The sequence below is a fragment of the Schistocerca gregaria genome, chromosome 4, assembly GCF_023897955.1.
Source record: "Schistocerca gregaria isolate iqSchGreg1 chromosome 4, iqSchGreg1.2, whole genome shotgun sequence".
Lineage (NCBI taxonomy): Eukaryota > Metazoa > Arthropoda > Insecta > Orthoptera > Acrididae > Schistocerca > Schistocerca gregaria.
Genome location: NC_064923.1, coordinates 721953120 through 721975534, shown reverse-complemented (window position 1 = coordinate 721975534; position 22415 = coordinate 721953120). Strand labels below are relative to the sequence as shown.

Genomic DNA, 22415 nt, shown 5'->3' with positions numbered 1-22415 from the left:
GGGTGGTCACAACTTCTAGTTGTTTTATTACACTGAAGAGCCAAACAAACTCATATACCTGCCTAATGTCATGTAGGACCCCTGCGAGCACGCAGAAGTGCTGCAACATAACATGGTGTGGACTAATGTCTGAAGTAGTGCTGGAGGGAATTTACACCATGAATCCTGCACAGGGCTGTCCATAAATCTATAAGAGTATGAAGGGGGATAAATACGCAAGAGTATGAAGGGGGATAAATACGCAAGAGTATGAAGGGGGATAAATACGCAAGAGTATGAAGGGGGATAAATACGCAAGAGTATGAAGGGGGATAAATACGCAAGAGTATGAAGGGGGATAAATACGCAAGAGTATGAAGGGGGATAAATACGCAAGAGTATGAAGGGGGATAAATACGCAAGAGTATGAAGGGGGATAAATACGCAAGAGTATGAAGGGGGTGGAGATCTCTTATGAACAGCACTTTAAAGGCATCCCAAATATGCTCTATAATGTTTATTTCTGGGGAGTTTGGTGGCCCACGGAAGTGCTTAAACTCAGAAGAGTGTTCCTGGAGCCACTATGGAGCGATTCTGGATGTGTGGGGTGTCCCTTTGTCCCATTGGAATTGCCCAAGTATGGTGGAATTCACAATGGACACGAGTGGATGCAGGTTATCAGACAGGATGCTTACGTATGTGTCACCTGACAGAGTCATATCTAGACGCATCAGGCGTCCCGCATTGCCTCAGCTGCACACACCACACACAATTACAGAGCTCCACCAGCTCGAACAGTTCCCTGATGATATGTAGGGTCCATGAATTCGTAACATTTGTCTCCATACACGTACATGTCCATCCGCTTGATAAAATTTGAAACAAGACTTGTCCGACCAAGCAACATGTTTCCAATCATCAACAGTTCAGTGTTCGTGTTGATGGGCCAAGGCGACGCATAAAGCTTTCTGTCATGCAGTCATCAAGGGTACACAAGAAGGCCTTCGAGAATTGATGGCCCTGCACTGAAATCTGCAGCAATTTGTGGAATGGTTGCACTTAATGTCACACTGAACAATTCTCTTTAGTCATCGTCTGTCGTGTGCTTGCAGGATCTTTTTCCAAGATTTAACATTTTATTGGATATTCACGGTACACTCGTGTCCTTCACCACCACCCACACTCCATTTCTGTTTCTAAGCCATTTCCTGCATCCTCCTCTAACCTTGTTCCTTAGGTACAATTGTACGCCTAAGTATACTCATTATCTTTTCTCTTAACCCCTTCCCAACCACATCCTTGTGTCCCAGTGGTGTCTAAGTGACTTTCTCTGTCCTCATATTTCCATACTATCCGCGTTCTAGCTCTTGACCCTTAACCTACACACCTTCTCTCTCTCCCCCCCTCACTGTGTGTGTGTGTGTGTGTGTGTGTGTGTGTGTGTGTGTGTGTGTGTGTGTCTAGAGAGAGGTAGGTAGGGAGAGGGAGGGGGAGGGAGAGAGAGAGAGAGAGAGAGAGAGAGAGAGAGAGAGAGAGAGAGAGAGAGAGAGAGATTTAGTAATATTTGGCACCGAAATGGAAAATGAGGAGGATCTATAACGCACATTTTAAGATTAATATTAGGAAGTATCAACGGATAACAGTGAAAAAAATAGAACTAACAATGATATAGAAAAGGTTTTTATTATAGTGTCGGAAGCTGCATTACTAAATCCAAATGAGCCACAGGACTACAGACAAATGAAACTGAACTCAAACAAAATGAGTGTAGTTACTGTTTTATGGCAGGGCAGTATAGAATTTTGAAAGCAAAAGCTAATCTACTGAACTGTTATCACACCACCACCACCACCACCACCACCACAGGGCATAGTCCATATTAATTCAGACAGGCTAGGAAAAAATTTTACCTTCATAGTCTTGGATATTATTGAATTTAGCATATGTTAAAATGGAGGTCTAAGTAGGGAATACATAATTTTTGTTTTCTCTCAAAAAATTTCTGCTTCGAAACACAGCCCTTCAAAGGTGACACTGCACATACCATTTTGAAGATGTGAATATTGGAAAAATTTTAACATGCCGTATCTCTGGAAGAGTTCTATATATTTTCTTGGCTTTCTTAATTTGAAAGATAATTGCTTTATGATTACAAAGAAATCCACCATTTGGGCTTGCCTCTCAAAGTTCTTTTACTATAGCATTCAGAACTTTTTTAAAATAATTTATGGATTTTTTCCAAAAATGTCAATCCATAAAAATTTTGATTTTTTCCCTGTTGATCAGTACTATATAGTTCTACATTCCCTGAAAAGGACAGCTTCCACTTTTAAATTGAACAGGTTTTATAAACAATTGAAATTTGTGCCATACATTAAACCTGTTTTATTACATTATCACATAACAGGTTCATAAAAATCAAAACTTGGCCTTATTTAACATAATTTCAGTTTTGAAAGATGAGTAAGAGACTCATTTTTCAAGCTTTTTAAATGGTTTCAAAATGTATGTGAAAGGTCAATTTATACAACTTCTGTGCACTGTGTTTTGTACTGAAATTATCCACTCAATGAACTAAAAATGTGTTCCAGAGCTTCAGTGTCTTCTTTTGATATAGAGTGATGTCTTCCTGTTGAACAAATAGGAACCGGAGCACTTAAAATCTTCAAAACATTGTTAACAGGAAGTGAGCACTGATGGCATTGTTGCTGTCCTATCCTTCAGCTGGAAACCTACATCCAGCAGCTGGCCTATGTGGTAGCACAAAGTTCACTACAATTTCGTTTAACTCGTAACTGGTGTCTATAATCTCTGCAATCCACCAGTCACAGTCATACACACGCCACAAACATCCCCCTTCTCAAATTGTTAATCTGAATATTAATCGTGCTGTTTCTGAGGTGTTGGCTGAACAAAGGAAATTTCTTCTTTCTTGCTCTTTAAAATGCATGCAATACGAGTCCAAAAATGTGTCTTCTGAATTCCTTTCACAGGAGTAGTTTGTTTTGACCATTCTTCTTTTTTCTGCTCACAGAATTCTTGAATTTCTACTTTGGACAAAAGAATGATGGCTGTGGATGTGTAAGATTTCACGACTCTCGCAAAATTCTCAGCATTCTGAGTTACAGCTATTTTTGGTCTGGAAAGATTATGTATTGTAGCATGGTGCTTCAGCAGGCCTCCTACAACATCACAAGGCCCCTTCCTGAGACCAGTAACACTGTATATCCAGTCAGTTGGCAAAAGTGACTAACTCAATTCAAACACCTGGTTACAATTTTTAAAATGACTCGGAGCACCATCAGAAATAATGATGTTCTCTGCCCCTGTTTGCAGTTGAATTTTGCACATTGCAGCAAGGCATGTGCTAAGTCATGTCCGGTGTCGTCATTTATAACTGCAACACTTTTAGTCTTGTTTTGAAAATATGACACTCCTGTAAAAATTGAAACCTGCTGATTACTCCAATGATACCATTGTACTTCTTGTGGGAGAATTACAGACCAGTTCTCAGCAAAATCACAGTGAAGCATTAAATATACTTTTCCAGCCTGTACACACCCTTTCACTTCTACAATGTGGCGTTGTTGCAATTTCTTCAGATGCTGGTGTGTCACTGCTTTCACTGACTACCAAGTTCATGAATGAAACTGTCAAAGGCAACAGTTTTCTTAATTCATTTATTCTCCTGCCATGCCACATGTGTAATTTCTGCAGAGTTATCTGCTACATCTCCCGGAGCAAGTGACTGTAAAGACAGTCCTCCCTTTCCAGGGCAGTCGCCACATTCTTGAAACAAGCTAGTCTCTTGCTTTATGTCACACACTACTAATGACTTCACACACCCAACCAAGGTGCCACGTGCTCCAGTAAGTTCTTCAAAGTTACCACACAAAGTTCAAAATTCGCACAGTACACACATAAACAGACATCTCTACATGGGTGTGGAATTACCCATTTAGGTAGTAGTGCACTGGCACTCTGGGAACAACAGTCCCACTTATCTTCCCAGATAAAATGACTGCAATATTTGAACTCTAGCTGCTTCTATAGCATGACTAATAGGGATCTGGTCTTTCAAAGACTCCTTTTACAGACCTCACATTTCTTGATTTATCTACCATGTACTTTGATACTGATGGAACATAGTTCAAAAGTGTTTTCTTTGAAAATGTCTCTGGAATAATAGTTAAAACTTGCACATTTTCACTGTAGGATCGCCAGTATTTAACAGCTGGATTGATATTTGTGAAAAATTCTTGGCAAGAGGTAAAAATGGAACTTCTACTTTGAAGAGTGTGGTCAGTTTTGCTGTAGGGTATTCATCCGTAGCTTTAGCAATTTCTCTGGGCTTTCTCGATGCATGGAGCTTATGACTTGACTTCAATGACCACCTTTTCTTGACAGGACTAACACCTACCTCTGTAGCTGAGTGGGGGCAAGCTCAGATTTATAACTACGGTTGTTAACCGCACAGGCACAACCTTAGATGTTCAGGGTTTTGGGTTGGCATTTCCTCCTAACCCGCTAAGGTACGGTTTTCCCACCAGAGTGGTCCAATGAAGGACATAAATATAAATAATAATAATAATAATAATAATAATAATATCACTCTTTTATGGACATGCAAATAGTCAGCATACTTCATTCTCCTGTGGCCCCAGTCAGAAGACATTTCAAACAGTCCTCCTCACAAAACACACTGCAACTGTGTCAACTGGCAAATTCCTCACAAAAACACAGAACTCACTAGATGGTCTCAGATTTCTTGGAAGCTCTTCAGTAAACAAATTAGCACTGAACAACTACAATACAGAAACCTACAATTAACAACCACTACAAAGAAACTGACAAGAAACTATAACAAAGTGTAAGGAATATCTGCAACAATGAACGTGAAAAGAAATATCTGCAACAAAGATAGTGGTAAGAAACAACTGCAACAAAGACAATAGAAATAAACACTGTAACACAGAAATTAGTAAGAAACAACTTCAGTGCAGACATACAATTTTTTTTAATAAAAAGGTAGAGTTATGATTTTTCAAAAATACAACCTGTCCAACTCAGAAGTGGAAGCTCTCCTTTACAGAGAATATAGTACTACATAGCACTAATCAACAGGGAAAAAAAAAAAAAAGAAATATCTGAAACGGCAATTTCGAAAAACAATTTTTTTTCTGTAAATTATTAAAAAAAAATCAAAGGTGCAAGTAACAGAACTTTTGACAGATATGTCCAAAAGGAGGATATCACTGTAATCATAAAGCAATTGCCTTTTTTTTCCTTTCTTAAAAAAAACTCTAACAAAATAATTAGAACTGTAACAGAGATACAGCATTTTAAAAAATTTCCAGAATTCTCATCTTCAAAATAGTGTTTGCAGCATCATCTTGGGGGGCCTATATCTTGGGACAGGAATTTTTTGTCGGAAAAAAAGTGTGTTTCTTACTTACTCCTGAATTTTAACATATGCTAAATTCAGTAATATCTGTGACTATGAAGGTAACCCCCCTGCCTGATGTGATACGAATTATGCCATAAGGAATGTTTGGTCATACAAATGGGATCAAAATTTGATATACATATCAAAACAAAAGTTTATTCCGATCGCTGCTGTCAAAAATAGTTTCATAGATGGTCATGCCGATTCTTTCCTTTCAATCATTACATAGACCTTGAAATAGTACATACACTGTGATGCTGAAATTCATTAAAGTCTTTTGCTACAGGAAGACTCCACATTAGCTTAACTGACCTGACCACTCAGGTAACAGTTGTTTACCGATGATCTCAAAAGTTACAATGTATCCCATAAAAGTGGAATAGAGTACCAGTAGTTCTAGCATTCAAGAATGTGCGCACAACTAGAGGACACAAGCAGAAAATGTGCTCCACGCTTTTACAGCAAACTGATATTACTGACAATTGCTAAGCTAAAGGAACAGCATGGACACTACAATCATTGTTCACTTTTTGATGTTTTGTTTGCTTTCTTTGTGGGTTCCAACACCTTGTAGGTGGTAGCATTTATCGTGATACCACCTCGGATCGTAAAAAATGTTAAATACAAACTGAACATCAAATAAAAATGTGGATGTGCAGAATAATAAAATGTGTAAATGATTGGATTTAGAACAACACAGCAAACAGAAGACATGTAATCAGTGAGGAGTAGATGTCCGAAACTAATGTCCAAGCAAGAGCACCACAAGGTAGTGCAACAAAACCTTTATCCTACTTTTAATATGTAACTCATTTGAAGAGACACTTGTCTGATTACAAGAGCAAAACATTGCATCACTAGACTCAGTTACAGTATTGATATGTTTACAGCAGCCTCAAAAAATTGTAAGTGAAACCATCACAAAAAATCACAATGCTTGTAAGAGGTATTCCTACTGATTATTGACAGTGATTTTACTGTCAATCGTACCTCTTGTGCATAGCTAGTTCTCTAGAATAATCGGAGCGAAGTGTTTCTTCACCTACATTCATCGCAGTTCAACAATGGCACTGCATTACCCATTGTGTACTTTTATGCGAGGCAATAGAAGGTGCATTCAGATTTCACAAGGAATGGTTACTTACACTCAATATGCACCAAAATAAATGGACCGTTTACACATGGTGATAAAATATGAGTTTGAAGTTTTCTGCTAAATAGTATTGTAACAGTGAGCAATTAATTTGTTTATTCACACATGGTGAGCACAACTGCATGCAAAATCAGTGAAGAAATAATCAAAATCATCATCTTTAGCCACTAGCACCCATTAGTGGGATATATTGTTATTTGGACAATTATTAAGGTGGCCTTGAACTTATGTTTCAATACGAATGTGGAACTAAATTTAACTATCACTGCTAGCATAGCTGGAGACAGCAAAGCACACAAGTGTGTGTAGAAATAATGCATTTCTTGACAGTAGAAATAAAAGAAAGTTTTTCTATATGTACTGCATAAAGAATGTGAATAGTGTTTCAGTAAGGGCTTGCGCAAAAGCATTTTGTGATACATATATGTTATCTAGGAATTGTTTATCTACTACCTTAGGAGACTTGTGTACACAAACATTTGACATTCTTCATGAAATGCATAATGACATTGATTAGTCTGGTGACAAGTCTCATGATGCACAAACACAAGAAAATTCAGCCTGCAAATCATCATCTTGTGCTGACCGAAGAGGAAAATATGGTAAATGAAAATATAAAACTATTTCCGTTGTACAAGTGTGTTAGCAGGAAGAGATCGGTAAGGAAATATATATGTTCTGCAAAATCTGTAGCTGAAAGGTTCTGAATATTTAGAAATGAAAATGAAAGTAATGGTTTGTAGAGTGTTTTCACAATAACATTCAATAGAAGATTAAAGATCCTTCATACTGTTACTGTGTCACGCATGGATATCTAAACAACAGGATGTAATACTTCCTGAATAGTCACTTACATCAAACTCGACTTGAAGATGCTTACAGTGTTCTGAACTAGTATCAAACTAAATGCCACATGGGGGAGGAATCAGACTTTCATATATTATTATACCTAGCGAAGTTGTCAACTTTGATAGTCACATATATAATACTAATATGTACTTCAAAAATTGCATCTTAGCAGTGTGGTTTCAGTTGCCTGAGACAAGTCGCGCGCGCGCGCGCGCGCGCGCGCGCGCGCGTGCGCGTGTGTGTGCGTGTGCGTGTGCGTGTGCGTGTGTGTGTGTGTGTGTGTGTGTTTTTTTTAATTTTTGACAAAGGGCTTACTGGCCAAAAGCTTTATTTGCAGAATCTCCGCTATATGGCGAGTAACAACTTTCCTTTTCATATTGTGACATTCCATCCTGGATTTTCCATTGTTTGATCTTGTTTACATAGATTTCTAAGTGACCCAGAAAACACATGGAAAAACAAATTTTTATTTGTTTCCAATACCTGCTCAGCACATAACAAGAATAATACCATCAGGTAGAATATGTCCTTGTAATGGAAGGAGTTTCTCATTTCATATAACACTACTACTTGGTTCCTAGAGTACCTTTCTGTTTTCTGACCATGTTTTTGGTGTTACTGAGAAAGACATTAGGGAACTGAACTATGTCTTTACTCCAGAGGACTAACAAACTGGTAGAGAAGGTTCATGCAAAGAACCTTTGCTGTGTGCAGAGGACGACCAAGGAAGGTTTTCAAGATTTTCAAGTAACGACTTCAAATCCAGATGAGAAAATGACATACATGTCTGGGTAGCATTTTGCAGAATTTGTGTAGGTCGAAGCCAGGATGCTCAGCATCATTCATGTAAAGAAAATTACTATCCATTGACTTTTTGGAAGGAAGTTTTATTCAAAGTCCTGGACAACCTTGGAAACACAGATCATCAACATATCTCAACCCCACTGCAGCTCATTCATACTCATAAAATGTAAAGTGCTTGTATCCTGGTGACAGAAAGATTGCTGCTGAGAAACAGAAAGACTTATGTACTTGCTGCTTAACATCCCAAAAAACCATACTGACATGTGCCATACACCATAGGTGCAAATAGCGAGGTGAGGAAGAGGAGTAGGATGATGATGATGGTCCAGATGGCTGGAAGTAAGTATAGTTTTCAATACATATGGCAGTTTAGAGTCAGTGTGACTTCCTCAAACACTACTGGTCAACCTTCAATGTGTGAAGGAATTCACATTGAAGTGAATCTGAACTTAATTTTAAAACAAATAATTGATGAAAACTGGCTTGTTATAAAAGTAACTCACGTCATAAATTTCATTTTTCAGATAAAGGGTGTATTTTACTAAATGATTTTAATTTTCCTATGTTTTACAGACTATAAATAATGGTTTACGGACCAAAAATATGACTTAATTGGCTCAGTTTCACGCAATAAAGACAAACACAACACTAAAAAATCTCTCATTCCATCTCTGTGTGGGTTACCTCCCTCTTGCATTCTAACACCCAATTCTTAATGAAAATTTACCACTCACCTACTTTTGATATGTCTAGGGCATCAGCTATTTCGTACACCCTTCATCATCTATTGCCCAATGCAATATATTATTAATTTTGTCTGTCGTTACGGTTTTGGGACGTCCCCACATCAATTACTACTAGGAACATATGGCAACATTCAACTAAAATTGCCTACTTCTTCAACCATTGAAACAACTGGAGTAGACAAGAAACAAGTTAACCAATTTTTGGCAACTTCTCTTTGGTAATAACTATTTCAAAAATTATATCAATAAAAAATTAAATATCAGTGACAAAGGAATATAAACACTATTATTTAGTAGTTGTATAAGAGAGATTTTATGTTATCACTAACACACACCAACATAATAAGAATGAAATTTCATGATACTAGTGCCATATCTATTCGAGGGAAAACAGATTTTTACTGTACTCCCATTATGCCACTGTGGATATAGGGAAGTGTGTGAATACTATTTGTGCCTGACGTCCTGACCGAGGGCTCCCTAGTTCTAGATTGGCTGATGTCTATCAACTTCTGACCACAAGTTTCTTCTGGTGGCTGCTGCCAGAATCTAAAAACACAATACCTGCCTTCACAGTAGCTATTAAAAAGTGGCTGTCATGGCGTACTGGAGAAGTAAAGACCCATGTAGCTCTGCATGAAAAAAGCTCAGCTTGCTCCCCCTCCCCACAGTTAGTCATGAAATCAGAAACCAATATTACACGTGACAGATTTTTTACTACAAGAATCCTGTGGCTCGATGTGGCTAGTGTGTTAGAAGTTCTCGTGTGGAAACTTGTAATCTTAAATCCCAAAGAAAATGAAGCTTTTCCTAATGAAACGTGCCTACAATTCTATCACTGACACACCAAGTGGTGGCAGGAGCACACCAATAATCGATTATTTTTGTTGTTATATTAGTTTACAATTCTATCAGCCACATATAAACATGGAATGGAAATTAGATGCAGTACTGATGTATAAAAATGATGGAATATCGAAGATACGAGTCTGAAACAGGAATCTTATAAAGGGAAAATAAAGGTCTACAGGGAAAGAAGAAGAGTCAAATCACCATTATTCACTGTAATCAATAGTAATGAGTATTACTATTATTACCATAACTTAATTGTCAAGTACTTTGTTGCAATGAAATTGGTATCTCTTGCACTTTTTATTCTAATATTGCAACAGCAGAATGGTATAAACTGAAGTCACTTACCTTGTCACTACCACTATTTCGCTCCTGTTCAAAAAGTTTGCGCACATAAGAAATGGAGTCATCAGTTTGAGCTGCTAGATTAGCATTGTACGGGGTAGGATACGGCAGGCAGGATCCAGCAGCACTTGAATCCTGCTCGACAAACAGACCTGGCAACGACGCAAATGCCCAGAAGCGACGATGAGCTCTATCGGTGCCGAGGGGTAGCACCTTTAAAGAAAAATGTTTGCTGTCAATTGTTATAGCACCTTTGCTGACCAATATAACTTACCTGTATTGTAAAAGAAACAAAATCAAATTGAAGTGAAGGGTTGATGCCAAGAGTATGTTATAATAAACTTTTTACACACACACACACACACACATACACACACACACACACACACACACACACACACACACACACACAGCAACACAGGATTCTGTGATTCAGGGAAATCTCAGACAACCAAAATCTCTATTTTTTTGAGCTGTCATCTTCCCAATTTCCTTGTGATCTATCTTCAGTAAATTGTGCAACAAAGGAATAAGTATCAAATGGAAACAGTGAGCGAGTCAGAGGACCAAGAGCAATGCTTTGCAAGATTTTGACAGTACACAAATGGAAATGGCATGAGAGCTTTAAAGTTACTTCTTTCAATTGTTGGAAATATTAATAAAAAGAGTGCAACTAATGAAAGTGTGTTTTAAAAGTAAAACAGAGTAATCTCAGTCACAAAATTCTGAGACTAAAGTATAAAAAAAGACATTTTGTGTTGCACAATTTTTATGCAAACTGTTATTTTTATTGTTTCCTGTTATTCTGATTTAAGCTACAGAATTTGAGTGAGTACTGTAACTTACCACTATACTGGATTGATATCTCTCTCTCTCTCTCTCTCTCTACCCACACACACACACACACACACACACACACACAGGCACAGGCACAGGCACAGGCACACACACAGGCACAGGCAGAGAGAGAGAGAGAGAGAGAGAGAGAGAGAGAGAGAGAGAGAGAGAGAGAGAGAGAGAGAGAGAATTCTGTGAAAAATCTCAGGTGTTTACTTATAAATATATCAGCTAAAACTTACATCAATTGAGTATAGTGATAGAGATAACTATGTTAATTTTTAAAACACAAACTTTTTTATAGTTGTCCTCTTATTAATATTTCCTATATTTGAAAGAAGTAAGTTTAAAGCTCTCTTGCCATTTCCATTTGTGTACTGTCAAAATCTTGTAAAGCATTGCTCTTGGTTCTGTCAATCACTTACTGTTTCGATTTGCATTTGTTTCTCTGTTAACACAAATTACTGAAGATAGGGTACAAGGAAATTGGGAGGACGACAGTTCAAACCCCCATCTGAACATCAAGATTTCAGTCTTCTGAGAGTTCCCTAAACCACAGAGTCTCTTGGTTGAAGAAATGTGTATAGAACTCCTAACAACTGACACTTTGCTAAAACTGGCATCAAAACACAGAACTTAATAACCGTCCACTTTGGTCTGAAGATTTTACTACATATTTTCATCACTTATTCACCAATGCCATTCATTTGACAGTTTTATGACTACCCCTTGAGCCTGTGTTATTTTCTCAGTGGTGCGACACATGTAACAGTATACACTTTTCAACAATGTTCTCCAATTCCTTGACCCGAGTGCGATGGCACAGTGGTTGACACACTGGACTCTCATTTGGGAAGACAATGGTTCAAATCCCTGTCCCAACATCAAGATTTTCATCTTCCGCAATTTCTGTAAATCACTCCAGCAAAATGTTGGGAAGTTCCCTTGAAACATCATGGTTAATTTCCTTCCCCATATCTGAAACAATCCGAGCTTGTGCCCCATCTCTGAAGCCCTCTTTGTCAAGGGAAAGTTCAATTCTAATCTTCATTCCTTTTGTTCTCTGGTAACTTGAGATCCTTTCAGCTAAAGCCATTTTTCATGGAAGAAAATCACTACATACACAGGATGTTTCTGTGATCATTATACAAACTTTCAAGGATGATAGAGAAGGGTAAAGGTATCACTGTCAGAAGATGGACGGATGAGTAAATTAACTGTTGGCCTGCTGACAATGATAAAAAGCCACGTAAACACACTTTTAAATAATTTTATTTACCGAAACAACTTGCATGAGGCCCTTCATTCACAATAGCTGTTTAAAGTGGTGTCCATAGCTTCCTAGAAGGCGTACTCTCACTGCACCAAGTTCTGTTATACTCTTTCTAACACCCCAATGCAGTTTTGGGAACCGTGTGAATGGTATGCACGAGCAGCTATAACTGATCTAAGACTCCATCATGTTGGAGCACAAACATTTATGAAGACCTCGAAGTGGGAAATACTTCAACAATATAAGAGTACGTCTCTCAGAAATACATATTACATTGTCAAGTGATGTGGGGCGGAATAAGAGATTGTTAATCAATCAATTACTCTGCCAGTCTACAAGGTAACTGGAGAGTTGTGTTACTGGCTCTTCCCAAATGTAACACGGGGATTCGCAATTGCCCAGACACGACTATTGTGACAACTGAGCTCTGCACCTCTGGTGAAACAAGCCTTATGCTAGAAAAGCACATACACAGGAATGTGAAGGGTGACCATACAATGCTCTGGCTCGACATGAGTTCCCACACTGTGTGCAACACGTTTCCCAAGAAACTGGTCCAAGTGCTTCATGAAGGTTCCTCATGTGTTTGCACAGTTTATTGTCTTCCTATATTATTGTTATTTTGCATCATGAGCTTTGTTCCCCGTGGTGTGTGTTGAGTATCTCCTACAGGTTTGCTCAACTCAATACAACCAAATTTCCTAATTTCAACTTGCATCATGCGTTACAAGAAAACCGTGGAAGAAAATTTCATAACAGAGTACACTACCATTTCACTAAGGATGACTGACTGCAAAATTCAGCATGTTAACACAGCTTACACTTTTACATAGCATTAGATTATGACTGGCAGTTTTCAATGTGTACATTGCACCACCTACGGAGTTTCCCCCATAGAAGACTATCACGGTGTACAACTATATGTTGGTTGGGTTTGCCCACGCTACTGTATCAGCAATCTGATACATACCAGAACAGTATCATACAAACAACTATGCATAGTTTCTCGTATGCCACTGACAGTAATGGAATGTGGTCGGTTTGGTAGCTTTTGATTGCTATTTCTGGACCATGGTTTCCAATCTGTAAGTGACACATTTGACTTTCTCCACCACCCATGAAAATTTGTACCAACATGAAACATGATTACTATTTCACAGAATGCCGTTAAATGAATAAAAAGAAAAATAGGAAACCTTTCAACTTAGTTCGTTTAAGTTCTGCAGTTCCCCAGCCCCCCGCTGCCTTTCACCGTTCTAAGTCCGATACATTGCAACCTGCTACAGCAAAGCCAATATTTTAAGTTAAGCAACAATATTACATTTCTTTTCAAAATCAGTTTCCTAACTGAAGGACAACTTTAATGTAATTACCTGAAACACAAAGTGAAATTCTGTCATTTTCCCAATCAACAATACATTTAATAAGGAAATCTAATGACCCCTTTATGGAGAAATGCCGCGCCCGCACGCACGCACGCGCGCCCGCGCGCACACACACACACACACACACACACACACAGTAACTGAAATTAATGTATTGGATGCATCATTCAGTTCCTGTGAACATCAGTTATTCCACACTAAGAGGGAAACTGAAGCACCAATTCTCAAAACTGCCTCTAGCTCTTCACAGCTATTAAAATATAGTTTTAAACACTGTCCTATCTTCAATAATTTACTTACCTGATAGATAATAGCAGCAGCGTACAGATTTTTCGCTTTCTTCTCAGCCTCTAATTTTCTCCTTGCCACTTCCTTCTCAGCTTTTATCTTTTGCTGTTCCTTTTCTTCAGGAGTTCGAGTATCAACAATGTCATCATCCATAGGTTGGAGACCTTTGAGTTTCATGCGTGCTGCTTTCTTTTCTTTTATTCTGAAAATAAGGATACGTTTTTTGTACAGACTATGTTCCCGAACAATGACAGTAAAATTATACTAAAATAATGAATGATAAAGAAATATGTGCATCTTCATGTTTTCACAGCATAGAAACTGTTCCATAAAATTTCGGGCATGCAGCCACATAAATTCAGCTTTTTCTTCTTCTTCTTCTTCTAATATTTCGCCTGAAAACCATCCAGTCATCTTCAGAGTGAGCTAAGGTGACTGACGCTCCAGCACTTGCTCCATCCTTTTTCACCAGTGTGGTTCAATCCTTGGGTGAAAAGGATGGAGCAAGTGCTGGAGCGTCAGTCACCTCGGCTCACTCAGAAGATGACTGGATTGTATTCAGGAAAAGTATTAGAAGAAGAAGCTGAATTTATACATCTGCACACCCAAAATTTTATGGAACAGATAAAGAAATAGTTTGCTATCCATGTAAAACATTGTTTCCCTTCCCCCTCCCCACGGCAAGTGTTACAAAAGCTGAATAAAGTGAGTTTTTATGTATCAAATGAATAGGTAGAATTTTATGTTTCGTATTTTACTCTCTTTAACTTACAAATCTTTATTACTTCAATTTGCGTGAGCATGTTTCTTCTTAATACATTAATGCAACAAAATTTTCCTACAAAAAATGGGAACAAGTAGAGATAACCACTTGCCATGTAATAGAGATGTTGGAGCAGTAGCTATGTACATGCTTAGTTCACAAACACTGATTTTTAGTCAGTGCAATTGTGTGCATGGACAGGCTTATGGGGAGAATCGGGCAGTATTTCATAAAAACGCATATCTGCTTTCTCTCTCTCTCTCTCTCTCTCTCTCTCACTCACTCACTCACTCAAAATCACCTCTCGTTACCTTCTGTCAAAAGTTTCGAGACAGGTAATGTATTAAAGGAATGTCCGCGCATATCTGCAAATGTGATAGTCTGAATCAGTCATGATTTGCCTTTGATTTAGATCCTTCGACTGAACATGTCATCCATTGTAAATTAAAATGTCTGAAAGACAATTTCACCTACCACAATATTTACGAGCTGTTGAAGGCATTTCCTAGTGCACATCACAGCATTATTTTGGAGAAGCATATAGTTTATGCCTTTTGGGGTACAACGAGTGTGTGGTTCACTTGATATTTAAACGATAGGAAGCCAAGGAACATATCAGATAACTCACGATTAATTTTCTTCCAAGTGGGTTACGGAGGCTTCAGTTCTGGGACCACTCTTGTTCTTTAAAAAAAAAAAAAAAAAGAGAGAGAGAGAGAGAGAGAGAGAGAGAGAGAGAGAGAGAGAGAGAGAGAGAGAGAGAGAGAAGGAGGAAAGAAACAAAGGGTGAAGGAAAAAATGCCACACTTTTGGGGATGGCACGCGACTCCTCATTCAGATTCACAACATAAGTGTATCTAGGAAAATCGGATAACACATGAATGAAAACAAGCTGGCAACAATGTCACATGGTGCAGCACATCAGTATGTACGTAAGAACATGTATCACCCTGCACTGCCGTACCAGCAGTCATAGCTCGCTGAATAGACTACTGGGATACCTAACCCACATCCACCTTAGATCTACGGTTCAAATCCTCATCAGGTTCCTTTTTTATATTTTACACTCCCTTCCCTAGCATTTGTCATTTATAAGCAGGACATTTTTGTCGCATCACGACAGCCTATCAAATAAAACTACATGCATGTGTCTACTAACTGCACAGTGCACAACCTGTCGATATGCTTTTAAGGCTGGGTGCAACCTATAACCAAGTTCCTGCTGCTGCTGCTGCTTGTGCATACACTGCCTGGTAGCCTCAAAGGCACCATCCCGATAACAATATTTTTTATTCGCCTGAAGCAACACCTTTAGAAAATTGGTTAACTTTGTCCATAAGTAAAGAATAAAGGTTGGTCAAGGTCTTGATGCACACAAACCGAAGATGTGATTCTTGAAACAATTCACTAATCACCTCGGCAAAGTACTCATGATATTGCAAAGCAGTTCCAGATTATCTCAAAGACTGGCTGTCGAAGCACTGTACTATGAAGAACTGCATCCATATCACTACACATTAACTTGACACCAGCGGCCAGAAAACCACATGACAAGTACAATTTTGTGAATGGCTTTTGCACCAAGTGAAGATAAACATTTTACAAATAACATGATAAGGACTGATAAATCTAGCATCACTCATGAAGGTATTTTCAACCTGCAAAACAGCCATTATTGGTTTGAACACATCCCGTATATCACCCCTGAACATGGCTTTTAGGCATGCTCTGGCATAAACCTGTGAGCTGGAATTGTGGGAGGATTACTTTTGGGCCCTTACCTGTTGCAGACAAGTTAGATGTGACCCTGTATCATGTGTTTCTTTGCAACACTTTACATGATGCATTAGAAAATGTTCCACTTGGTGTTCGGTTACAGCAATGGTTTCAGTATGGCGGTGTTCCACTATACTTTGGAATGAATGTGCTTAACAACTTAAAAGGAACAGTTTCCAGGAAAACTGATTGGTCGTGGAGGTCCAGTGTTCTGGTCTACATATTCCCCAGACCTTAATCCGCCAAGCTTTCATTTGTGGGGACAAACAAAGGAACATGTCTATAGTGTTCCATCCATAGATGTATATGACTAACAGTTCACGTGCATATCACCTCAGCAAAAGGTGTATGCAGCAAAGTATAAGCCAGAAAGTGGAGAAGCATTTGCAAATGCAAAGAGGTTGCTTTGAACATCATCTCTAAAGTGAACACTGCTCCTACATGTACATATTGGCTATGTGAAGATAAGCCTGGGCATCAAACATACAGAATGGAATTAATGTGCACAGCATTACATGCAATCTAACATGGCCTACCTACTGTGTTTTGTTGTTGATCACTAGATATATACAAAATAACTGTCTCCACTATTATTTTCTATTGGTCACATAAAACTTTGTAATGCAAATAGCCACAGCCCTTAAACTTCATAATGAGTGAAAGTAAAAACCGCAAGGCGGCTGTAATTGGTGATTTCTTAATTTTCACAATCAGTCTCGCTATAGTACACACCTGACCGTCTTTAGCTTTTTTGCCATTCATTTTACTTACATTCATTATATATTTTCTGCTGGCTCTATTTGTGTCGCAGACGAAACAAAGTGGTTGTTACATCTGTAAGAAGTTCATGTTTAAATAAAGGTAATAGTAACAGAAACTAAAGATAACATTTTTGGAGGCATTTAATTGGGTACAATTTGATGCTTCAGGTTGGGGGGGGGGGGAGACGGGGGGAAAGGGGGGTGCTGAGTTTGGTGCAAAGACAACTCTAACATTGACAAGTCTGCATATCCGTTCCCCAACTGCATTGTCTCGTCTCACTGAGATAATCGGACCATTCTGTCACAGTGCAGCAGTTGTGTTCCCTGTTCTTGGCCACATTGCATAAGTTACAGCAGCTCCAGAGCCTCATTTTTTAAATCCCATTTCAAATAAACCTATTGGCAGGATTAGGTTTTGCTAGGTAAACTTTTGCCTTGAATTGTGATGAGGAATTAGATGCTGACTGGCAAGTGTGGCATTTCTGCTTCACCCTGTATGAATACTCACACCCCACAGAGTTGCAACAGTGTAATGACCAACAAGTGATATATTCAAAAGTACTTAATAGATTCTAGGTAAGATATATCATCTTCAATAACAATAGCATGGGGTAAAGAAAATACGTAAAACAGATAATTAAAATTTCCTGGGTGGGCATAATAATTAAAACTCAAACGAAGAAACACACATCATCTTAAATTCAGCAACATTTTCTCTGCATGTAATTACATATTTTGGTTTGAAAGCCTAAGAAAATAAGCTCACAATGTGTACTTCCATTCAGTGATGTCATGTGGAACAATTTTCTAGGGTAATTCCACACAGAGAAAGTATTCATTGTACAGAAATATGGTCTCTCTCCTCAGTCTTCACACAACCATTTTAAAAAATAAAAAAAATAAAAATAAAAGAAAAGAAAGAGGTATACTTAGAACAGCCTCATACTACATTCACTCTCTTATGAAGTTTGTTGGGAAGAATAGCGAAGTATTTGAAGACAGCAGCATTCATAAGCATAACGCTCAGAACAAAAATATCGTCCATAATCCAAAAGTGTACCTTACTCTTTCACAGAAAGGAACAAAGTATTCAGCCATGAAAAATTTGCTCTCTGCCTCATGAATACGGAAGTTAGCAGATAATGAAAGTATTAAAAACAAATTGAAATAATATCTACTTGATAACTACTACTACTGAATTTATAAATAGATAGGATGCATGAGGCTGGGTTACATTTCATTTTGTTGTAAACTGATCTTAAGACAAAAAATACAGTTCTTTAACTGACCATCCACAGTTAATGTTTTTGCAGAGAAAATGTGTTTTATTAGACGATTTGTGGAACACATGTGTGGGGGATCACACGGACCTTTTGTTGGTGTGATCTTTATGTACTAGACATGCTCCTTGTCTCCTCAAATCTGTGAACCAATAATCTTTTCAGCTATGAGGTTATCTGTAGCTGAAAATCTAATGTGTAATACAGTGGAACACACATTTTCAACAGTGAAAATACTATACATAAAACATTCTGTGTAAAAATGTTTTTAAGGTAGTTAAAAAACCCACACTTCATTTCACAATGTATACACTACCAACAAAATAATTCATACATCTTTAATGTACTTGTGATGACAAATTGCAGTTTGAAAATAATTTTATACCCAACATTTCACATACAAAGTGTTCCAATTAGATCAAATGAATCACTAGTCATTTACGGAGAATTAAAAATAAAGGTGAACATTTCACGAAGTCAAAGAATGCCCTACATCTAACAATGAACAATTACCTCTACTTTGCCATCATTAACCACAAGTTAAATGCACATAAAAAATGAGAACATGTAGCTAACTATATGCAACATTTCAGAAACTGGAGTATACAATCTTTAGCCTTACTACAGGCATTGCTAATATTTTTTGCATCATGACGACAAAGAGATAGTTACTGCAATATTACCTAAGCGCTTGTGCTTCCTTTTCCTTCTTCATATCGGCCAACTGATGACTGCGCAATTCAGCTTTGGCTTGTCGCATTTTTTCACCTCTTTCATCAATAACATCCCGCAGACGAGTGTATGTGAGTATCTGATTTATGAGGCAAGTAAGGATAATGAGCTTATCACCTGAAATAGAAAATCACTGTGTACACACTTGTCTTCACGGAAGATCTTTCTGAATAATGGTTAAAAATACAGTATCACTGACCGAAATTTATATTTACATTATTTCAGAAAAAAGGTTACCCAAAAATGATAAAAATTAGTTTTCAAAACATTACATAAGTAAGGTGAGACAGGTGCGTTAGATATTTACATCATGCAGCAACAACACATTTTTTCAACAGTAACCCCCCCACCCCCACCCCACCAACCCTCCTTTTATTTTTACTTTTTGTAGTTAAGTTCACTACTTTTAAGCAAAACGAGATACTGCTCACAATGTTACTACAGCAAATGTAATGATGACAATGACAACTCTTAACCAGCACTTCTGGGGTTCAGTGAGGTCCCCAACCACATCTGCCCTTGGGATTAACAATGATGGTTGGTGTGCCAAGCAGACTGGATGTGGCTATTGGGTGGTTTATCACATGCAACTAGTGATTCCATGTCCCTTCTCAGTTGCACGATTCAGAAACATTTAGAAAAATGTTTGCACACTTTCACATGGGATAACACAAGACGCAGCCATATGGGGTGCACAAAAACTGTCCCTACAGGGTGAGATGGGTGGTGGTGGTAGTGGTGGGGAGGAGGGTGGTTAAGACATGGCAACAGACAGGGCATTCAGTCACCCTCTACCAACTTTACCAAATCCATGAATTAACATATTCATCCCATGAAGATATGGGATAAAGGCCAGGAAAACAAATTTAAAAAAAAAATATTGATGACAATTCCGCAAAGCTACCACCTGGAGTGGATCACAAGCGTAACAAAATCTGATCAACATACGTGAACTAACTGTCGGTCTATCATTTTTATTTGTCACTTTCGGAGAAACTGCACCAAGAAACAGTGAAGCATAGAACACGAAAAACCGTTACTGAGGGAGCAACTAACTTACACACAGAAGGTGTAGGCAAAAAACATAAATGGCAAGCAAATAATTGTGAACCGTAAGTATATATGTAAAAAAAAAATTCAATGAAGACATAAATATTTTAGTGGAGTGACAAGAAAAAATGTAAAAGAGAGAAAAAAGGCGAAGGGGAACTACTAAAAATGGTGACAAAATTCCAACAAAATTATGGACTGGAAATGGCACGAGTGGAGATGTATAAGGGAAACGTGACAAAAATGGGCCAGAAAACATACCCAATGAAGAAGACCAGTAAAAATTAAGCTACCAACTGTGGAAAATAGAGTAAATAACAAAGGTGAAAAAGGAGGAGGGAAGGCTAGGTTTCAGTTTCACCTTCATAAAAAAGGCTGTAATATTCCCAAAGCTGTGATATTTCCAGGGTAATTAAACATACATCTACGAAGTCACTACTGTCATTTCCAAGAACAGATTTTTCCACAACAGTTAATATGTCAAACAAGAAATGGGTGTACTTTGGCTAATCCAAACAATTTTGAGATTGAAATCTCTCAAATGATTGTAGAATACACCAGATAAAGCATAACAGTACTGGAAAGTGAAAGAAATATAAATATACTGTGTTGTGCTCATAGAAATACATGGAAAAAACACTGTAATTCAATTTCATTACACAAATAGGGGACAGTGGCAAATCACAATGTGACCAATCATCACACCTCATTCTACAAATAGCCTGATTCTTTGCACTTAATATTTATATTTCAAGATCTTGTGATTCCACTCAGCAAAATCCACAATTTTTTAATTAATTAATTTATTTATTTGTGTTTGCTGGAACAAATTAATGAAATACGATTGATCTTATGGAGCAAATATAACTTGAATTTTAAAACTTTGCTACTAAATTATAAATTTTAAAATTTATAATTACCTATTGACAATTCACAAACACTGGTGACGCTCAAAGCACGAAGTATGTGTGGATGATTGATTCTCAAGCAAAGTCCAGGGTCATCAAAGCTGGTATACCCTCCACGTTGCTGATACCTTTATTAAAATCAAGGAAACATGGAATTAATTCACTTTCATAGTAAAAGTATTTCATCACAACTAAGATCTACTGTTTTCAATGGATCATATTTCTATTTTCACTGCTAACTGAAGTCTGTAGATGACACACTGCTTTTTCTTCTGCTCTACCAGCAGTCTCTAAGTATTTCGTACACTTTATTTCTTGTGTGATCAGCACACAAATCTATACCTGTAAACAGTTTACAAACAAGGTAAATTTTCTGTGCCAACAACATACACTAACTTACAATGATCAAGGTTTCCTATGACTACATACTAGATTATGGCAAAAGACCAGCTTTTGTCCACCACCCCCCAACCCCCCGCCTGTTCCCACAATGAAATCCTGACAACGTAATATCTTAATACACACTCATCATAAAGAGGATTAAATTAAAAAAAAAAAGTCACTGACTTACTTATGAGTATAGGTTCAGCATATGATAGTTCAATAATTATGAATGCACATCTGATGAACAGACAATTGATTTAGTTGACTGTATAAAGCTTGGTTATATCATACAATTACAGATGTGTTGGTTATTAAGTCACGAGACATGACCAGTGTAAACTGGTGCTTAGCCAGGCTGGATGTTATCAATTAGCAGCAACATTGCAGACAACTTTAAAACATGTGGATATAGAAGAAGGGGCTGAATTATTAGTGTCTACTGGTATTCATTCACAGCTATTAGACACTTAACAGGTTTTTTTACGGTAGTTTGGTTGATGTGAACTGTGATTAGATGGCAGTTTAGGACATTAAAAGTACAATAATGCAAACTGTTATACAGTTCAGCAATGTTGAAAGCCACAGGCAATTTCCAGACAGCTTCAAAGTGATAACATAAAAATCTGATTAAATTTATATTGATCTTTGTTTCTAAAGATATTTGTGTAGGAACAGGTAACACATAAATTACAACTATTTTAATTGTACTGCAGTATGAAGTATGAGTATAATGAGAACATACTGGTATATTCTACTACACAACTAGTTACTTATGTAATGAGCACCTTCAAAGTTGTGTGTAGA

The 22415-nt window shown here is 37.7% G+C and overlaps 1 protein-coding gene across 9 annotated transcripts in view; it reads right to left on the bottom strand.

Moving 5' to 3' along the window:
• LOC126365910 (bromodomain adjacent to zinc finger domain protein 1A) overlaps nucleotides 1–22415 on the bottom strand; it is a 132897-nt gene that overhangs the window by 67562 nt on the left and 42920 nt on the right. For all 9 annotated transcript variants that reach the window (XM_050008637.1, XM_050008644.1, XM_050008636.1 and 6 more), the window contains 4 exons: nucleotides 21240–21355; nucleotides 19221–19386; nucleotides 13970–14159; nucleotides 10178–10387 (listed from right to left, as the gene is read on the bottom strand). In XM_050008637.1, coding sequence (XP_049864594.1) covers nucleotides 10178–10387; nucleotides 13970–14159; nucleotides 19221–19386; nucleotides 21240–21355 — 682 coding nt within the window. The remainder of the gene's footprint in view (nucleotides 1–10177; nucleotides 10388–13969; nucleotides 14160–19220; nucleotides 19387–21239; nucleotides 21356–22415) is intronic.